The sequence below is a fragment of the Onychostoma macrolepis genome, chromosome 03 (assembly GCF_012432095.1).
Source record: "Onychostoma macrolepis isolate SWU-2019 chromosome 03, ASM1243209v1, whole genome shotgun sequence".
NCBI lineage: Eukaryota > Metazoa > Chordata > Actinopteri > Cypriniformes > Cyprinidae > Onychostoma > Onychostoma macrolepis.
In genome coordinates, this window is record NC_081157.1 from 38899340 (window position 1) to 38916093 (window position 16754).

The 16754-nt window shown below is 36.6% G+C and overlaps 1 protein-coding gene across 1 annotated transcript in view; it reads right to left on the bottom strand.

Moving 5' to 3' along the window:
* The window catches only part of grin2aa (glutamate receptor, ionotropic, N-methyl D-aspartate 2A, a), a 128497-nt gene that overhangs the window by 20994 nt on the left and 90749 nt on the right, over positions 1–16754 (bottom strand). The window contains 1 exon segment of the mRNA XM_058771626.1: positions 1315–1517. Coding sequence (XP_058627609.1) covers positions 1315–1517 — 203 coding nt within the window.

Here is a 16754-nt window from a genome sequence, read left to right on the forward strand (position 1 = left end):
AGAGCAGGATATAGTGATCCTATGAGATCGTATATTCTTCGCCCTATTTAGCAGTGTAAAAAATCCAATAAAAGCCCCTGTGTGTTTCTTTACATGGGCAGTTTTCACTTTCTGTGTTGATCATGGCTCACAGATCATATCAACTTTATGTGACTTTTTTAATAATTGTTTATGTGAATTCAAACATGTACACTACTGTTTAAAAGTTTGGAGTCAGTACTATTTAAAGAAAGATAATAATAATAATAATAATAGTTTTATTCAGAATTAATTTGATCAAAAGTGGCAGTAAAGACATGTATTCGATAACACTGATATCAAATCAGCATATTAGAATTATTTCTGAAGGATCGTGTGATATTGAAGACTGACTGCTGATAATTCAGCTTTGCCATCACAAGAATAAATTAACAATATTTCACAATACTACTGTTTTTACTGTAATTGCATTTTTCATTTTAGAAAATGTATTTAAAACAAACAAACAAAAAAAACATTTGGGTTTCCATTGAACAATAAGCACATAAAACTAAAAAAGAAAAAACACAAGTGGACAGTAACACTACAGTATTGATTGATGTATGTCATGCAATCAACAACCTTCAACATATATCAAACTCTCTTTATGAGTGCTCTTACATCACTCTGCACACCTCTCAAGGGTCAGAATGTCAAACATCTATCAGTTTGAGAGTGATTCTTTCAGTAGATGAGTGAGTGATAGAGAAGGTGAGCATAGGAGGAGAGATTGAGAAAAACAAGCCTTACTCTTTGATGTGTTTGCGGCAGGGCACAGAGTTTCTCATGCAGGTGCCTGTGAGGCGCTCCACGTTCTCCACAATGACAAAAGGCTTCTCCTCTAGAGTTACAATGGTCAGGTGATTGTCGTCTGTCTCTGCATCACCAAAAGAGTTGAAGCGAGGCCACACAGGATATTTCAAAGTCAAACTCTGGTTCTCCCATTTGCCCATCTGGAAATGAATTGAAAAGAGGAGTGTCACATTCTTGCTCAATTGCTTACTGGCATTATTCTTTTAATTACAATATTGCCAACATATCAATGCACACAATAACAGAAAAAAAAGAAAAACACAAGTGGACAGTAACACTACAGTATTGATTGATGTATGTCATGCAATCAACAACCTTCAACATATATCAAACTCTCTTTATGAGTGCTCTTACATCACTCTGCACACCTCTCAAGGGTCAGAATGTCAAACATCTATCAGTTTGAGAGTGATTCTTTCAGTAGATGAGTGAGTGATAGAGAAGGTGAGCATAGGAGGAGAGATTGAGAAAAACAAGCCTTACTCTTTGATGTGTTTGCGGCAGGGCACAGAGTTTCTCATGCAGGTGCCTGTGAGGCGCTCCACGTTCTCCACAATGACAAAAGGCTTCTCCTCTAGAGTTACAATGGTCAGGTGATTGTCGTCTGTCTCTGCATCACCAAAAGAGTTGAAGCGAGGCCACACAGGATATTTCAAAGTCAAACTCTGGTTCTCCCATTTGCCCATCTGGAAATGAATTGAAAAGAGGAGTGTCACATTCTTGCTCAATTGCTTACTGGCATTATTCTTTTAATTACAATATTGCCAACATATCAATGCACACAATAACAGAAAAAAAAAAGAAAAAAAACACACAGAAAAATAAGTTCTTCAAATTATTTCACAAATTTATAAGAGGTGTGCCTCGGCCTCGACCTCACCAGTTTCACAGCAAGCACAGATTTGTTTTTCCTTTGGATGCCATGTGTGTCTGTGTCTGTCTTCTATGGCTAGACTGTGATCACTAAGTCTGTATTTGCTGAGGATCCAACTCTGCTTTGTATCTTTTGCTCCATCTCTCTCTCTCAGTCCCAGAGGGCAAGGTGTGAGGATAAAGCAATGCTTGAGAGCAAATCATATCAGATCAACAGAAGCCAGGCAAACACATTCATCAAATAGTCCCACATAACACAATCCCTGTGTCTGAATATGCAAAAAATACAAAAAAATAAATGTGACACGAAAAAGATCAAATAAAACATTCAAGTAAATTTCTACAGTATGTTGCATAAAAATAATAAGTTTAAAATAAATAAATATAAATTAATAAAGACAGTGACAGGAAAAAAGATAATAAAATAAAATAAATATTACAATTTAAAATTTAAAGTAAAAAAAAAACACAGATAAATAAATAAATAAATAAAACAGTGCCCCTGTGTCTCACCATGCATTAATACACAAAAATGATAAAAGTGAGGAAAAAGATGAAGTTAAATAAATAAACAAATAATAAAACAAAAATAAAGTATTTTGATCAAATAGTGCCACATACAGTCCTTGTGTCTGATTATGCACCAAAAAATAAAAAATAAAGACAGTGAGAATAAAAAGATGAAATGAAATAAAATAAAGATGGCGGTAAAACGGTATGCCTTTTATTGAAATGTAACTAAAAATAAATAAATAAATAAAATATAAAACAAAATGAAAATACAATGATCAAATACTGCCACACATACTTGTGTACATAGTTTGAAATTAATCAAGTCAAATTAATATGATGTTTGAATACTTCATTAAACAATAGGCCAGCAATTCCCAGATGATATATCCGGAACAGTGCCATTCTGACGAACAAGAGAAAAAAACCCTAAGAAAAAGATGTTCCGCCATGACAGTCATGACCAAACTTTCCTAAGTGTGCTAGGTCAGTGCACTGGAGAGCGATGAGCAGTGATCCAGGGGACCGGGGTATCTCACTAGCTGCAGTAGTGCTAACCAGTGTCACAGGAAATTTGGGTTAATGCTGTTAATCCTATCAGCATGCTTTAGGAGGAAGCCGTAATCGCGTTCTTCCTACCCCTGATGAACCGGAGACTGAGGACGTCTCCGACACCGCCAGAGTTTCCTTTATCAGCAGCACAGCCGCCGATTCATCCGCAACCTTATTAGAGTCAAAGCGCCTTTCTTTTTGAGTTTCTCCCCTCCAACTTTCTCCAACGCTTCTTGTTCTACTGTGTGAAAAATTCATTTCATTAATCTGTCTCATTTGGTTTGATGGCAAATTTCTTTTGTCAAGCACTGTGGGTAAAAATGGCTCACCAAGCTTATCTGTCTCAGCTGAAGACAAAAGTAACTACTTGCAGTTTCTGTCGACTCCAGGCTTACCGTGCTAAAAGAATGATTTATGAATTTGATGTTTTCAGAGTACTTCCTTTATTGAAAATAAAAGGACATGATTCCTCTTGTACTGTCGGTCGTTTACAGAGATGGCGTGCAAACATTTTAGTAACGCTGGAGTAAAGCCGCGTTATATTTGGGCACAATTCCCACTTTGCGTGTCGACAGCAATGCTTATGCATGTCTAGCAGGACACATATGTTGCCGTACGTGCTGATGATGGAGCGATAGGCCACAAGCGGTTGAATAATTCAGTGTGTTTTGGAAGGGTGGGCTGACGTCAGTGAGCTCACAGAGCGCAAATGCTAAGAACTGCCTAGAGTTGAAACTGCACCGAGCCATTAATTCTTAATGGAACAGGACTCAGAAATTGCTAAACCTAGCTCTGGTCCCTTTTTTCTCTCTTATCTAACTTTCTCTTCTTTGTCTCATGTGTAGCCTGCACACATCTCTCTCTTGCTTTCATTCTGCTCACTTTTGGCCTCTGGCTCAGCTCTCTCTCTCTCTCTGTTTTTCATCCGTTATTTGGAAATGTTTGAGCATTTGTTTTTGAAACTTTGTTGTCCTTGAAACTTCACAGTATACATTCACTGCAAATGCACACATTGTAAATATACACAGACATGGAATGACTGATGTCTTTCAGACTGAATATAAACAGTGTGACATGAACAAGAGTGCTGTTATTTTGTGCCAAAATATTCAGACCAAGAACACGATTGGGAGTGTGATACTGCTTTTACCCAACAACAACTTAAACAAAATGGGATTATTAAAGGGATAGTTTACCCAAAAAATGAAAATTCTGTCATTAATTACTCGTTCCAAACACGTAAAACCTTCGTTCATCTTCGGAACACAAATTAAGATATTTTTGATACAATCCAAAAGCTTTCTGACCCTTTCTGACAGTTGTGTCGCTTCACTTCTCAAAACCATTCACAAACTCTCTACCAGATGCACAATATGAAATCTCAATCTTCAATCTACTTTTTAGTTTGGATGCAGCGGTGAATTATGTACATACCATACTTTGTGAAAACCATTTTCAATGTCTTTGCTCATGAAAAAAGTAACAAATGCAAAGGGTTTTAAAAATCAAAACATAAATAATCAATGCATGAGGCATTAAAATCCAACTGTGAAATACTCTCTGTTTTGTGAAAAGTTCTTTGCTTTTATGAACAAAGTGAAAGAGAGTGAATATTCTAACAACTATCCATAAACCAAGAAGACACTTAAACAGCAAGAGACTTGTAAAGCTGAGAGAGAAAAAGACAAAGAAATTGGATAAACTAAATTGATGAAGAAAGGCACTTGTGCTCCAGACACTAAGTAATGACAGTGTTTGAGCCACTCAAAATCTAATCAAACAACACAGGAAATGTAGCGCCTGTGATGAAAACAGCCCCATCCCGCCACTATGCAAAGCAAGCCGGCTGTGCCTATGCATTTCAATGACCTCGTTAGATAAATATAATTAAAAGGGAGCTTTGTGAAGCAATGGAGCAGAGAATCCAAATTAAGATGCTTAATTTCGTCCTCATTGTATTACTGCTCTTAATAGAGAAGAAGTAAGTTTGTTTTCTTATTTCATTCGACTTCAGTTGTGTTTATCATGAAAGTGAAATGGGGTTATAGTGAATAGGGGCCTCTGACCATTTGATCTGAAGGGCCCAAATGGTTTCAGATATTGTGAAGACAGTTTATTACAACAAGTATTTATTTATTAAGTGATTCAATTAACTGAAGATCAAAAAACTGGAAACTGAGAAACAGTTTCAGGAAAATGGAAAAATGTATTAAGAAGTTGAGTGAGACTAACAGTGCTGTACTGACAGTAAACTCACTGCTGCTGACAGATAATCTAGATGAAACGTGAGCAAGATACTAAATAAGCGCTATAGGCAATGTCAATATTGAAGTCGGCAAAGATGCTAAAGTGCATCTTCTGAGAATGCAGTGCCGTTCTTTCGCTAAGCAGTAGTTTGATATATTGAACTTTGTTTCCCTTACTGTTAGGCAGGGTACGGCACACGGTTTCTTGTTCTTGCTGCTGTCAAATATCGGAGCATCTGACAGCTAATGAACAACTGCCATATCACCAAATGTTTGTAAAAACAATCAATTTTCTGTTCACTCAAACAGACATGGTTATTTATGATAATGTGCTGGTCTTGCTGATAAGATGGTCCCTGACAATGTTTATAGTTCCACCCACTATGAACATCTGCAGGAACACACACAAGAAATATGAAGTTTGTGAGGAGACAGAGCTTCATAAATTTCTCATTCTTTTTTTTAAAAGACAATTAAATGTATAAAAATATTTAAATATTTAATAAATGTATTTATCTTATTGTAATATATATATATATATATATATATATATAAAATTATTTTTTTATTTATTTTTTTATGTAACCCTGTCTTCTCTTCTCTCATGGAGATGAAATCACATGCTCTCTGAGCAGGTATTTCTTTGAATAAATAATAAGGTTCATTAGTTAACAACATTAGTTAACATGAACTAAGCATGAACAATACTTCTACAGCATTTATTAATCTTAGTTAACGCTAATTTCAGCATTTACTAATGCATTATTAAAATCACAAGTTGTGTTTGTTAACATTAGTTAATGCGCTGTGAGCTAACATGAACTAACAATGAATGATTGTATTGTTATTAACTAACGTTAACAAAGATGAATAAATACTGTAATAAATGTATTGTTCATTATTTGTTCATGTTAGTTAGTACAATAATAACTAATGTTAACAAATGACACCTTATTGTATAGTGTTACCATAATTACCATAAAATAATTATCTTCTATATACTATGAATGTGTACAATAATTGTTTTTAATATAGTTTATTTTTTACTAATTTGACCCTATTTCACAAAAAGCAAAAAATAAAATAAAATAAAATAAAACATGTTATTGCCAGTGACTTTGCAGTGTATGTATTGACCGGCACTACTGACCCACAGTGCATGCAACACATATGGAACGATCTGAACATGGGAAAAAGATCTGTCCTCAACTGGTTTCCACACTGCATCCTATAACCTTCACTGGGAACTATTTATTAGGTGCTGGATGACTAGAAAAGTCATTAGCACTCTACCACAGGGATAGGAAATTAGCATTTTAATTGTTTGCGCGCTGTGCATTTCCATGGTCACGGTGCAAATAGATTTTGTGCTTGTAGATCTCAACCTACTTCTATTCCAATCAACGTCTCCCCCCTTCAGGAGTGATTACATGAGTGTCGCACAATATCGGAGGTCTCTGGCTTCACCTTCAGGCCCCGGGAGGATGAGGAAAGGCTTGCGACAAGCCTTCGTAGATGCTCTGCCCTCAAAAGCGACAGAGAGGAACTGAATTGAATGAGAACGCCTTCGCCAGATGAAAACAGTATAATGCCCATCCTGGAGGCTTGCTTGCAGAGAGCTATTAAGATAAAACGCTCCATGTCTAATTCGGTTGAGGAGGTATAATTAATGACTCCTGTGCAGAGGGGAGGGGTTGTGCACACTAAGCGCTAACCAAATAGCTAGCTTGAAAGCGGCTGACACTCAGCAACGCGTCTGCCGCTGCCCACTCAAAATTCCACACTGGTAGAGCTGCGGCTTGCTGCAGAGTATTGACCTTGGATACTTCACTCTATATATTTCTACAAGCATCATTTATTACCAGGGCCAAAAGACGCTTAAGTGAATTACGATGTGGGTACAGAGTACTGATGTGGGAGTCGTACCCTGAGGGTTGATTAATTGTTCACATCAATGCTGCAGAATAGTGAAGCACCTGACAAAAATGAAATTCTGTTCATTGGCATGGTCTTGGTAGAGCGATGGACAAAGATGCCCATGAGAACATACTGCTCAAACTTTCTTAAAGGAACAGTATACCTAAAAATTTAAATATACTCTCATGCCATGCCATTTTTTTCTATACCTGAACACAAAAGAAGACATTTTTGAAAAACATGCTATTCATTATTTTCTTCTGAATCCATATATTATATTACACAAAGCTATATATATATATATATATATATATATATATATATATATATATATATATATATAATATATATATTATCCATATATATAGCTTTGGGTGAAAAGTGGACCATTTTTTCCCTTGACATAAAGAAGGGGTTACGTTAAATTTACATTAAAAACTATATTAAACCCCTCTCAGTTTCACTGTGGAGATCTTAAATTGTTGAGCCTGTGACCCTGGAAAAACAGGGAGGCACTGAGTTGAGGGAAGGATTCATATCTTTGTGCAGAAACCTCATTAAATGCAATTTGGCCTCAGACTGACAGTAATTGACTGAGAAGGCAAGGGTGGTGTTTCATGTGATTTGGATCCATATATTTTAAATCTGTGTTTTTTATCATAATAATTTAGCAGAAACTCTTGCAAAGTGGACTGTTTCTCTCTCTCTCATAAATAAAAAATAAATATAAGGTTATATTTAGAATACATAATTATTTTATGTTGATAAATTATATAAATTAGAAATTAGAATGATGCATAATCTATAATTTTATAAGTTTTTCACATAAAATCTATTGTACACATTCATAATACTTAGAATTTAATGAATGGTCTTTGGTGATGCTTTTATGGTACATTTGTGTTCTTTTTGAAGCTTAAAAGCCTAAGTTCCCATTCACTTACACTGCATGGAATAAGTAAGTCCAGCACATTCTTCAAAATTATTATAATCATTTTGTATTCCACAGAAGTAATAAAGTCATACAGGGACAACATGAGTGTGAGTAAATGACAACAGATTGTTCATTATGAGTCAGCTATTCTTTTATCTTGTCGTTTGAATGGCCAGCAATTAAAGAGAGGAAGGAAACACTCATAGGTTTATGTGATGAATATTGTTCAGCCCATTAAGGGAGCAATTATATTATCTTTTGTTTGTCAAACTGGACCCCATTTGTCAAGTCAAGTCTGGGTTTTCTGTGTGGGCGGCAGTTGTTCTTATGCTGAAGTCCCATGTGGATCCAAGATCCAGCATTCAGCCAACATGAGAAAACGACAACAGATTCCCTGGCTGCCAATCAGAGTTTAATCACGGAGGCTGAAGCTGTAATTAGCTCTCCAGAAAACCAAACTCCTCCGTAACTTCTGAGGAGGATGGATTTGCTTTAAGCGTGAGGCGTTGATTATTTATAGTTCAATGGTGGTAGAGCAGAGGGTGGACTGAGAAGCATGGGATTTCTGCGTGACTGAGACATTAAGACGGGGGCAAGATAAACAGAGGAATAAAGGAAACAGGGCTCTAATGTGCGTCATGAGGTGCTGCTGCACAGTCGTTTTCATCACGATTTACAGTGACCTGCTCTTTAATTAAAAGCAGCCACACTGTCTGATGAACTGCCTCTCGGCCACAGTTTTGCCACAGCATCACCCATACTGCCAGCACAATGACCTGCTCGCTTTCAGACGTCATTTGAGTCTATTTACTGACACTCGAACCTGGCTGATCCATTGGGGTTATGCTTCATTTGACGTCAACCAGCTTGCTGTCTAAAGCCTATTCAGACGGGACCAGTTTTCCCTGAGGATTTTAGGAAAATCTGTGTTTCATAGACGTATTTTGTGATTTTAATCCTGCCCTAATCAAACGTGTTTGTGTTTTTCTCATACAACCTCGGGTGAAAATTACAGAGCAAATTAACTACTGTTTTTCAGTACCTTGGAGGTCCTCTGAGAAATTAAATCCCATTTGGATCAAAAAAAGCATGTGACTGTGGTATATTATTATTATTTTTTTGCTTCCCTTCATTTATGTTGACCTTAAAATACCTTAAAGGGGACATAACACACACAGTTTCACCCAATCTCATGTTAATCTTGAGTACCTATATAGTATTGCATCCTTCATATCTCCAAAAAGTCTTTAGTTTTATCTAGGGGTGACCCCGAATAGTCGACGATTCGATGCTTCGATAGGACGAGCCTGATTCGACTACCGATCTCAGAGTCGAATATTCGCAGGGTGTTATGATCATGCCATTTTAGCTATATGGGGGTGCTCAATGTCTGATTTCACATAGAACTACCGGTTTTCTATCAATAAGTTAATATACAGCCTATTAAGATAATGCTGTAAATCTGAATCTGAAAACAAATAAGCTTTAAATAAATATTTTATCAATCCAACCACCCCTATAGATTTAAGTTTCACTTTCCATAATCCGTTACCGACAGAGGAGCATCTTGGCGGCAGGGTTTTAAATTTTTAACGAGACTCAAATTGACACAGGCAGAATGAAAGACTGGATTTTTTTCGATCAGGTAGGGTTCGAGTGATTTCAAAACATTTCAGTTGGTTTATATATCGTGTATATATTATCTATCTCGTATGCATTTGGTTGAGTTGCGCTGCAGTAAAGCACTTCATTGTACTACGACGATAATTAGGCTATGTCTTCAGCGCGCAGCATGAGCAGGACAACACAACAATGGGTCACACTTTATATTAGGTGGCCTTAACTACTATTTACTTACATCAAAAAATAAGTGCAATGTACTTATTGTGTTCATACTGTATTGCAAAACACTTCTGCTGCTATTGAGGTGGGATATGGGTAAGGTTAGGGACAGGTTTGGTGGTATGGGTCGGTTTAAGGGTGGGTTAAGGTGTAAGGGATTGGTCAACAGTGTAATTATAAATGTAATTACAGAAATTAATTACAGATGTAATTACATATAGGTATTTTAAAAAATATAAGTACAATGTAAAAACATGTGTGTACACAATAAGTGCATTGTACCAAATGATTAATTCAAATGTAAGTACATAGTAGTTAAGGCCACCTAATATAAAGTGGGACCCAACAATGCAGCATATTAATAACTATGACTGGGACTGTCATATACATAACATTATAATGATAACACACTATAATAATAAAATGCTGTGAGTTTAGTTGTCGTGTTTCTGCACGTTGTTGTGTGAAGAACGCGTCCACAAAAGGAGTTCATTCATAGCCACGCAGACACGTTCATGTGCATTCGGGGCATTCTGTGCAGGTAGTCTATAAGCCGTAATATTTACATTTACATTTATGCATTTAGCAGACGCTTTTATCCAAAGCGACTTACATTGCATTCAAGTTACAGTTTTTACATTTTATCAGCTCTTGCTTTCCTGGGAATCGAACCCATGATCTTGGCGTTGCTAGTGCCATGCTCTACTATTTGAGCTACAGGAACGCCTTGGCACGTAATATTAACGTTATGTTATATAAATAACGAAGCGTATAATATATGAGATAAATGATGAGTTAAATCCTATTGATTAAAAACCACCTACTAACAGATGCTTCATTCTACTGATCATCTTCAGTGAGCGCATCTCAAAACTGTCATATTACGTTACATAACGTTATAATGAGAGCAATATTGTAAAAAATGTTGTGAATTCTTAGGGTTTCGCTGACGTTTAATGTTAACTATCTTTTAATCAAAACATAAAACATTATTTACCTCGTTTGTATCTGCGAGGCGTCCGTTACACATTTTCCCTGTGTGTTAACGTCAGTAATTATGACTGTCCAATGTCTGACTTGACTTTTCAAAACATATGATTCGACTATCAGTCGACTATTGGCAAGATTCGAAAATTCCGATTCGACTATGAAAATCCTTAGTCGGGGACACCCCTAGTTTTATCATATTTATAAAAGAAAGATACAGCTTTACGATTCTGTCTGGAAAAAGCTGAGCTCCTGGAGGCGCGCCATGGGCGGAGTTAAAGAGTGATGAGCACAGAGACATTTGACGCCGTTTCACTTAGCGTCTGCAGTTCTGAATCATGACCAGGATCTTTTATAGCTGGGACCGCTCCATCTTTCAGTATCAAACCATGTGCAAATCCAGCGTCGAACTGGGCCTTGTTTATAAAACGTTCGTCAACAAAGACACTTGAGAAACTCCGTTGCTGCCCCGAAAAAACAAACTGCATCCACCGTTTACGTAACTTCTTCAGGAAGCCCGTGCAGTGCAGCCGAATGAAGCGCGTTGATGAGCGCGATTTTGCTCTCGCTCTGATGCATGCACGGGCACGTTCTTCCGGGAGAAATGCCTATATAAGGAATTCCACCCTCGTTTACGTCATGAAGAGCCACGATCGAAAAAAACTCTCCGAAACTTGTACGAAGTAAGATATTTGGTTATAAGTCCAAATTGTTTTTTGAAACTTTGTCCATGCTTAGCATGAGAATGAATGCATGAAACAGCATTGTACCCCCCTTTAAAGCCTAAATTACAGTAGATGTTACTCTGGTGTACCTTCATTATGAATTTAGACATTTTAGCCAATCTGTCCTAATCAGCACATGAAATAATACACACTTCATCTAGTAATTGTATTCCAAGTTAAATTTATGTCACAAATCCTGTCCAAATAGCACTTAAAGGGATAGTTCACCCAAAAATGAAAATGCCATTATTTACTCACCATCATGTCACTCTAAACATATGAAGTGGATGAAAAAAAAATTACACTGCGACCATGAATTAAGAGTTCATTCTAATGACTGACACTGTAAGGAAAAATAATCTACTGACAATTTTAAGTTACATAATGGCCACATTTTACAAATGTATTCCATTGATTTATTTAAATCATGGCCACTATTTAACCAAAACAAGGGAATGATTAACAATTTGAGGGAACATGCTCTTAATTTGTATCCACAATATCTTTAATATTGCATGTTCAATCTACTTTTGATTTGCATCTTTTCAATGAATCTTTGGTCCAATTCCTGTAACCCATTTAAATGATCTGTTCACAAATCAAACTGATTCAGTTCTTGATCCAACTCACTGACTCAGCAACTGATAATCATTCACTTAAATTGCACTGTTCCTCAAATATTGTATGACTCATCACATGACACCTTTAATATATATAAAGCACAAGCCCATAGACCACTTTTTATGATACTTTTATGATGCCATTTTGTCATTTTGGAGCTTTGACAGCCCCAGTTTTCATTCTCTTACATTATATTTGAACAGAGTTCAATATACACAGCGTACAAAAAGTCATAATGGCTCTGGAACATCATGACGATGAGTAAATGATCACCATTTTCATTTCTGGGTGAACTATCTCTTTACATAATGACTGAGAAGTTACAGGAAAAATAAAAGCATAATCTCAGCCATTTTGTCTATAAACATGATCTTCCTAATACACTGAGCATTCACACATAATAAACGCTCCATCCTGCCATCGAATAAAAGTCCTGGCACAGTTCAATGATGACTCTACGTTTTAATGAGCCCTGACTGAACAATATTAAAAGCACATTGGGGGAAGGGCTTGGGGGAGTTGTGTGTTTTTTGGCCTCCTAAATTGAAAAGGAACACAGCGGTGAAAAATGAGGGCTGGTTTTCAAGGTGACAGGAGTACAGTCTGAATGCTATAGTACAGCGCTTGTATTCTCTCGCTCTCTTTCTGGGTGAAAAAGAAGGAGAAGAAGAATGGAAGCAGGACAGCAGCTTATTTCTTGTGACTATAGTCCACGGCTTAGCAGCCAGGCCAATTCACCGCAGGTCTCCAGTAGGTCACGCAGATAGGAGGATTACTTTAAGAGGGCCGACATTCCATTACTCTGTCGGACAATAGTATCAAAATAATCAGCGATACCCAGATTTATGGGCAATATCAAGAGGCCGCCCTGAGCAGAGATGAGGAGGACAGAGTTGACCCCCCAGAAGGGATTCCTGACGGGAAGCTTTGGCCCGCGAGTAAATTACACAACACAAGCAATTTGCCACACGACCGCCGAGGCCGGGATCGAAGGAAGCGAGGGGGAGAGAGAAAGTGACAGACAAAGACAGAATGGAAAGGCTTTCTGCATAATTTTTGGGGAGATGGAGGGCACTTGTGCATCATTCCAGCTCATCAGTAGTCAAAAACACCTCTGTTGCCCTCCCCTAATTCCCTGCACCATTCTTAAAAGATTCAACGCCTCCACTCTAAAATAAAAGCCATTTGTGCAAACAGTTATTCACAAGAAGAAAGCTGTAGTCTGGAGACGGCCGCCTTCTCATTCCTGCTCTTGCAGACGTCTTGTTTAAGTGAAAATCTCTTCTTAGGGGACTCGTGCATGCAATGAATTCTGATGGCTTTATTTTGAACACAGCGTCTCTGCATACATGCAGACAGACAGCTGTGTGGTGAAACGGCTGGTCACACCTGCATTACGCTGCCTAAATGTTTGCGCTCGTTCTTCTAGGCTTGTTTGCTGAGGCAAAGAGCTCACGGTGACACCAGTAATTACACAGTATGGAAAAGCCGTACTAGGATCACGTTTCAGCTCTCCAGAGGATCACATGCTTGACATTATTACAGATAAAGCTGAGTACTGGAAAACAGCTAGCATAGATTATTGCTCATTTCTTTACATTCCAATTTGATGCATACACGTAAAAAGAAATGCCCACTGCATCTTAAATAAATCCATTTCATACAGTACTGTTCATTGTTTTGGAGTCAAACAGATTGATTGATTGATTGATATTAATACATTTGTTCATCAAGGAAGTAATAACATTTAGAATTTTACAAGATTTCCATTCCAAATAAATCCCTACAAAAATATATCACAGTTTCCACAAAAATATTAAGCAGTCCAACAGTTTTTAATGTTGAAATCATCAAAAGTTTCATGATGTGACACTGAAGACTGGAGTAATGATGCTGAAAATACAGCTTTACACCACAGGAATAAATTACATTTAAAATATATTAAAAAATAATACAGTTATTTGAAATTGTAATTTTTCACACTATTACTACTCTTTTTGCTGTATTTTTATCAAATAAATGCAGCCTTGGTGAGCATAAGAGACCAAACATATCGACACCAAACTTTTGCATGAAAAAAATAAAAATAAAAATAATTAACTTAACTTAATTATAATATATAATTATACTTAAAAAATAAAATCATTCATACCCTAAACTTTTGAATGGTAATGTATATACAATTTACTCCTGGAAAGTAATATAATTTATTTTGAAATATTTTTAAAGCCAAAAAGTATAAAGAAAATAACAGAACTATATTAGGTCAATTAAATTTTGAAGAATCTAACTTTATTATTCAACAAAACAGTAAAAAATTTAAAGAACATATGCAGTTTTATTTTTTTATAAAAACTGTGTTTTCATTATTCAGAAAAAAACTGTTTAAAAAGCCAGAACAAATCATTGTAATACTGTGACATTACATAAGATACCGTAAAATCAAAACATAAAATAACAACATGACATTTTTTTCAATACGTAACATTAAAGGCGGCAATAATTGGCAACAGTACTAATAGATGGTCAGGTTATGTTACCATGAGAGAAAGAAGGGCGCACATTTTTTCTAGTTTCAAAGTAACAAAAGAAACCAACAGTATAAATTTAAAGAAGGGAGTGAATGGATGGGTACAGCTAAATGACCCACAAAGCTATCTTCTCAAACGACTGCATTAATCCAACTGTTTCTGTTCTTTTCAAACCTTGGGTTGGTGTGATGTAGTGCTTAACGATATGGGCTAAAAACAAAAGGAAAATTTCCACTGTAGCAGGCCCAGCTCTATGATGTAAGGTGGGCCATAGGGCTCTCAGGGTGGGGCAAACAGGCCCTCATTTAACCTCATCTAACTCTATCGGCTAAATGTTTAATAAAATGCCAGCCTCGGTAAAGAAGATCTGTTGTGTTGCCGTCCTCCGCTAAAGTTACCCTTCCTGTGTTGAGACGGCATGGTGAACACTGATTGAAGGAATGAGAGCTTCTGCTATCAGACCGAGCACAGCACTTCACTGTTGACCATGACAACATGCAGCGAGTCTTGACCGTCCCATCAGTCAAACTCTGTTGATTTGAGAGTGCATTAAATTAGGCAGCAGACAAGCACATCATCAAGTGTATCTCCGCAGCAGAACGCAGTGGCTATGAAGGGCAGAGCTGTGATTGTCAGGGTAGTGAGGGGTGGAGATGGAGAGGGGCACGGCTGTAAGTATGACGGACAGCGGAGGTGAAGAGAAGCACACCAGGCTTACTAAAGAGAATTACACCTTATCTCTGCTGGATGAGTCAAAGCCAGTGCAGCTCCGCCTCAGGCTCCCAACCTTCCTTCTTTTACAGCACTTTTCCTTGCATTTCCTCTCTTTGTATTTAGCTCTTTCTTTCTTTCTTTTGATTGTTCTTTCTTTAGTTTGTTTGCTCACTCGCCCGTTAAAGAATGTCGCCCATACATTCTTTCTTTCTCAATTTTTGTATCCCACTTTCTTTCTTTTCAGCTTGAGCATTCCTTTTGTTATCTTAATTCTTTATTTATTTATCTTTTTCTTTTAAAAATGTACTCTGCCCCCTCTGTCTCTCTTAACTTTATTCTCCTTAAAAGGCAATTCTCCATGTAGACAGCAGTATACATGCAACCTCCCCTTTTTCTTTCTTTCTTTCTTTCTCATTTGTTTACTTTTTACATTTTACAAGGCTAATTCTATTTCAGTTTTTTATATCAAAATTTCATGTTTAATTCAATGTGTTCCTTGAAATTCACTAGCATTTTCTCAGTGAAAAAAACCCTACACCTACTTTTCAATGTATACCAACAAAAAATAAACAAATAAAAACAAATAACAGTGTGTCATTAAAATAAAATAAAATAAAATTTGAAATAAACTACAGTATAATGTTACAAGGTGTATTACAGTTTTTTTTTCAACTGCTTACACACATTTTCAAAACTTTACACACAAATCCAAGAATTGCACATGCAAAATGCCTCACATCTCTTGCAAAATGAATAACTGCATTCAAAATATCACAAACACATCTCAAAGCAAACATTTGCAAACACCTTTGCCATAATATTAATACCTGTTAGATTTTTATGTGTTACATAGAGTGTTGTGTTTTGCAAAAAGTGTTTAATGAAATTGAAAACTGAGTCAGATGTATGGTTTGTTAGGATCAGATATATCCGAGATACCGAGATACAACTATTTCAAAATCTGGAATCTGAGGGTGCAAAAAAAATCTAAATATTGAGAAAATCGCCTTTAAAGTTGTCCAAATGAATTCTTAGCAATGCATATTACTAATCAAAAACGACATTTTGATATATTTATCAAATATGATCTTTACTTAATATCCTAATGATTTTTGCCATAAAAGAAAAATCTATAATTTTGACCCATACAGTATATTTTTGGCTATTGCTACAAATATACCCCAGCGACTTAAGACTGGCTTTGTGGTCCAGGGTCACATATGTCTTCCTTTCCTTCTTTCTTTGCTGTTGGACAGTCAGTCCCCAACAATTGGCCATGTGGCACAATCACTTTCCACTGTGAGAAGGCAAAAGTGGCAGAGAGATCCATTTCACACTGACATAGTTTACAACAACTGCCTTTAACAGAATCAGTTGCAAGAAAGTCCCAAGGGTATCCCACCACCTCTAACATAGTGAGCAATAACTTTTTTTTTTTTTTTGGTTATATGTGTGTGTATATGACAGCAAA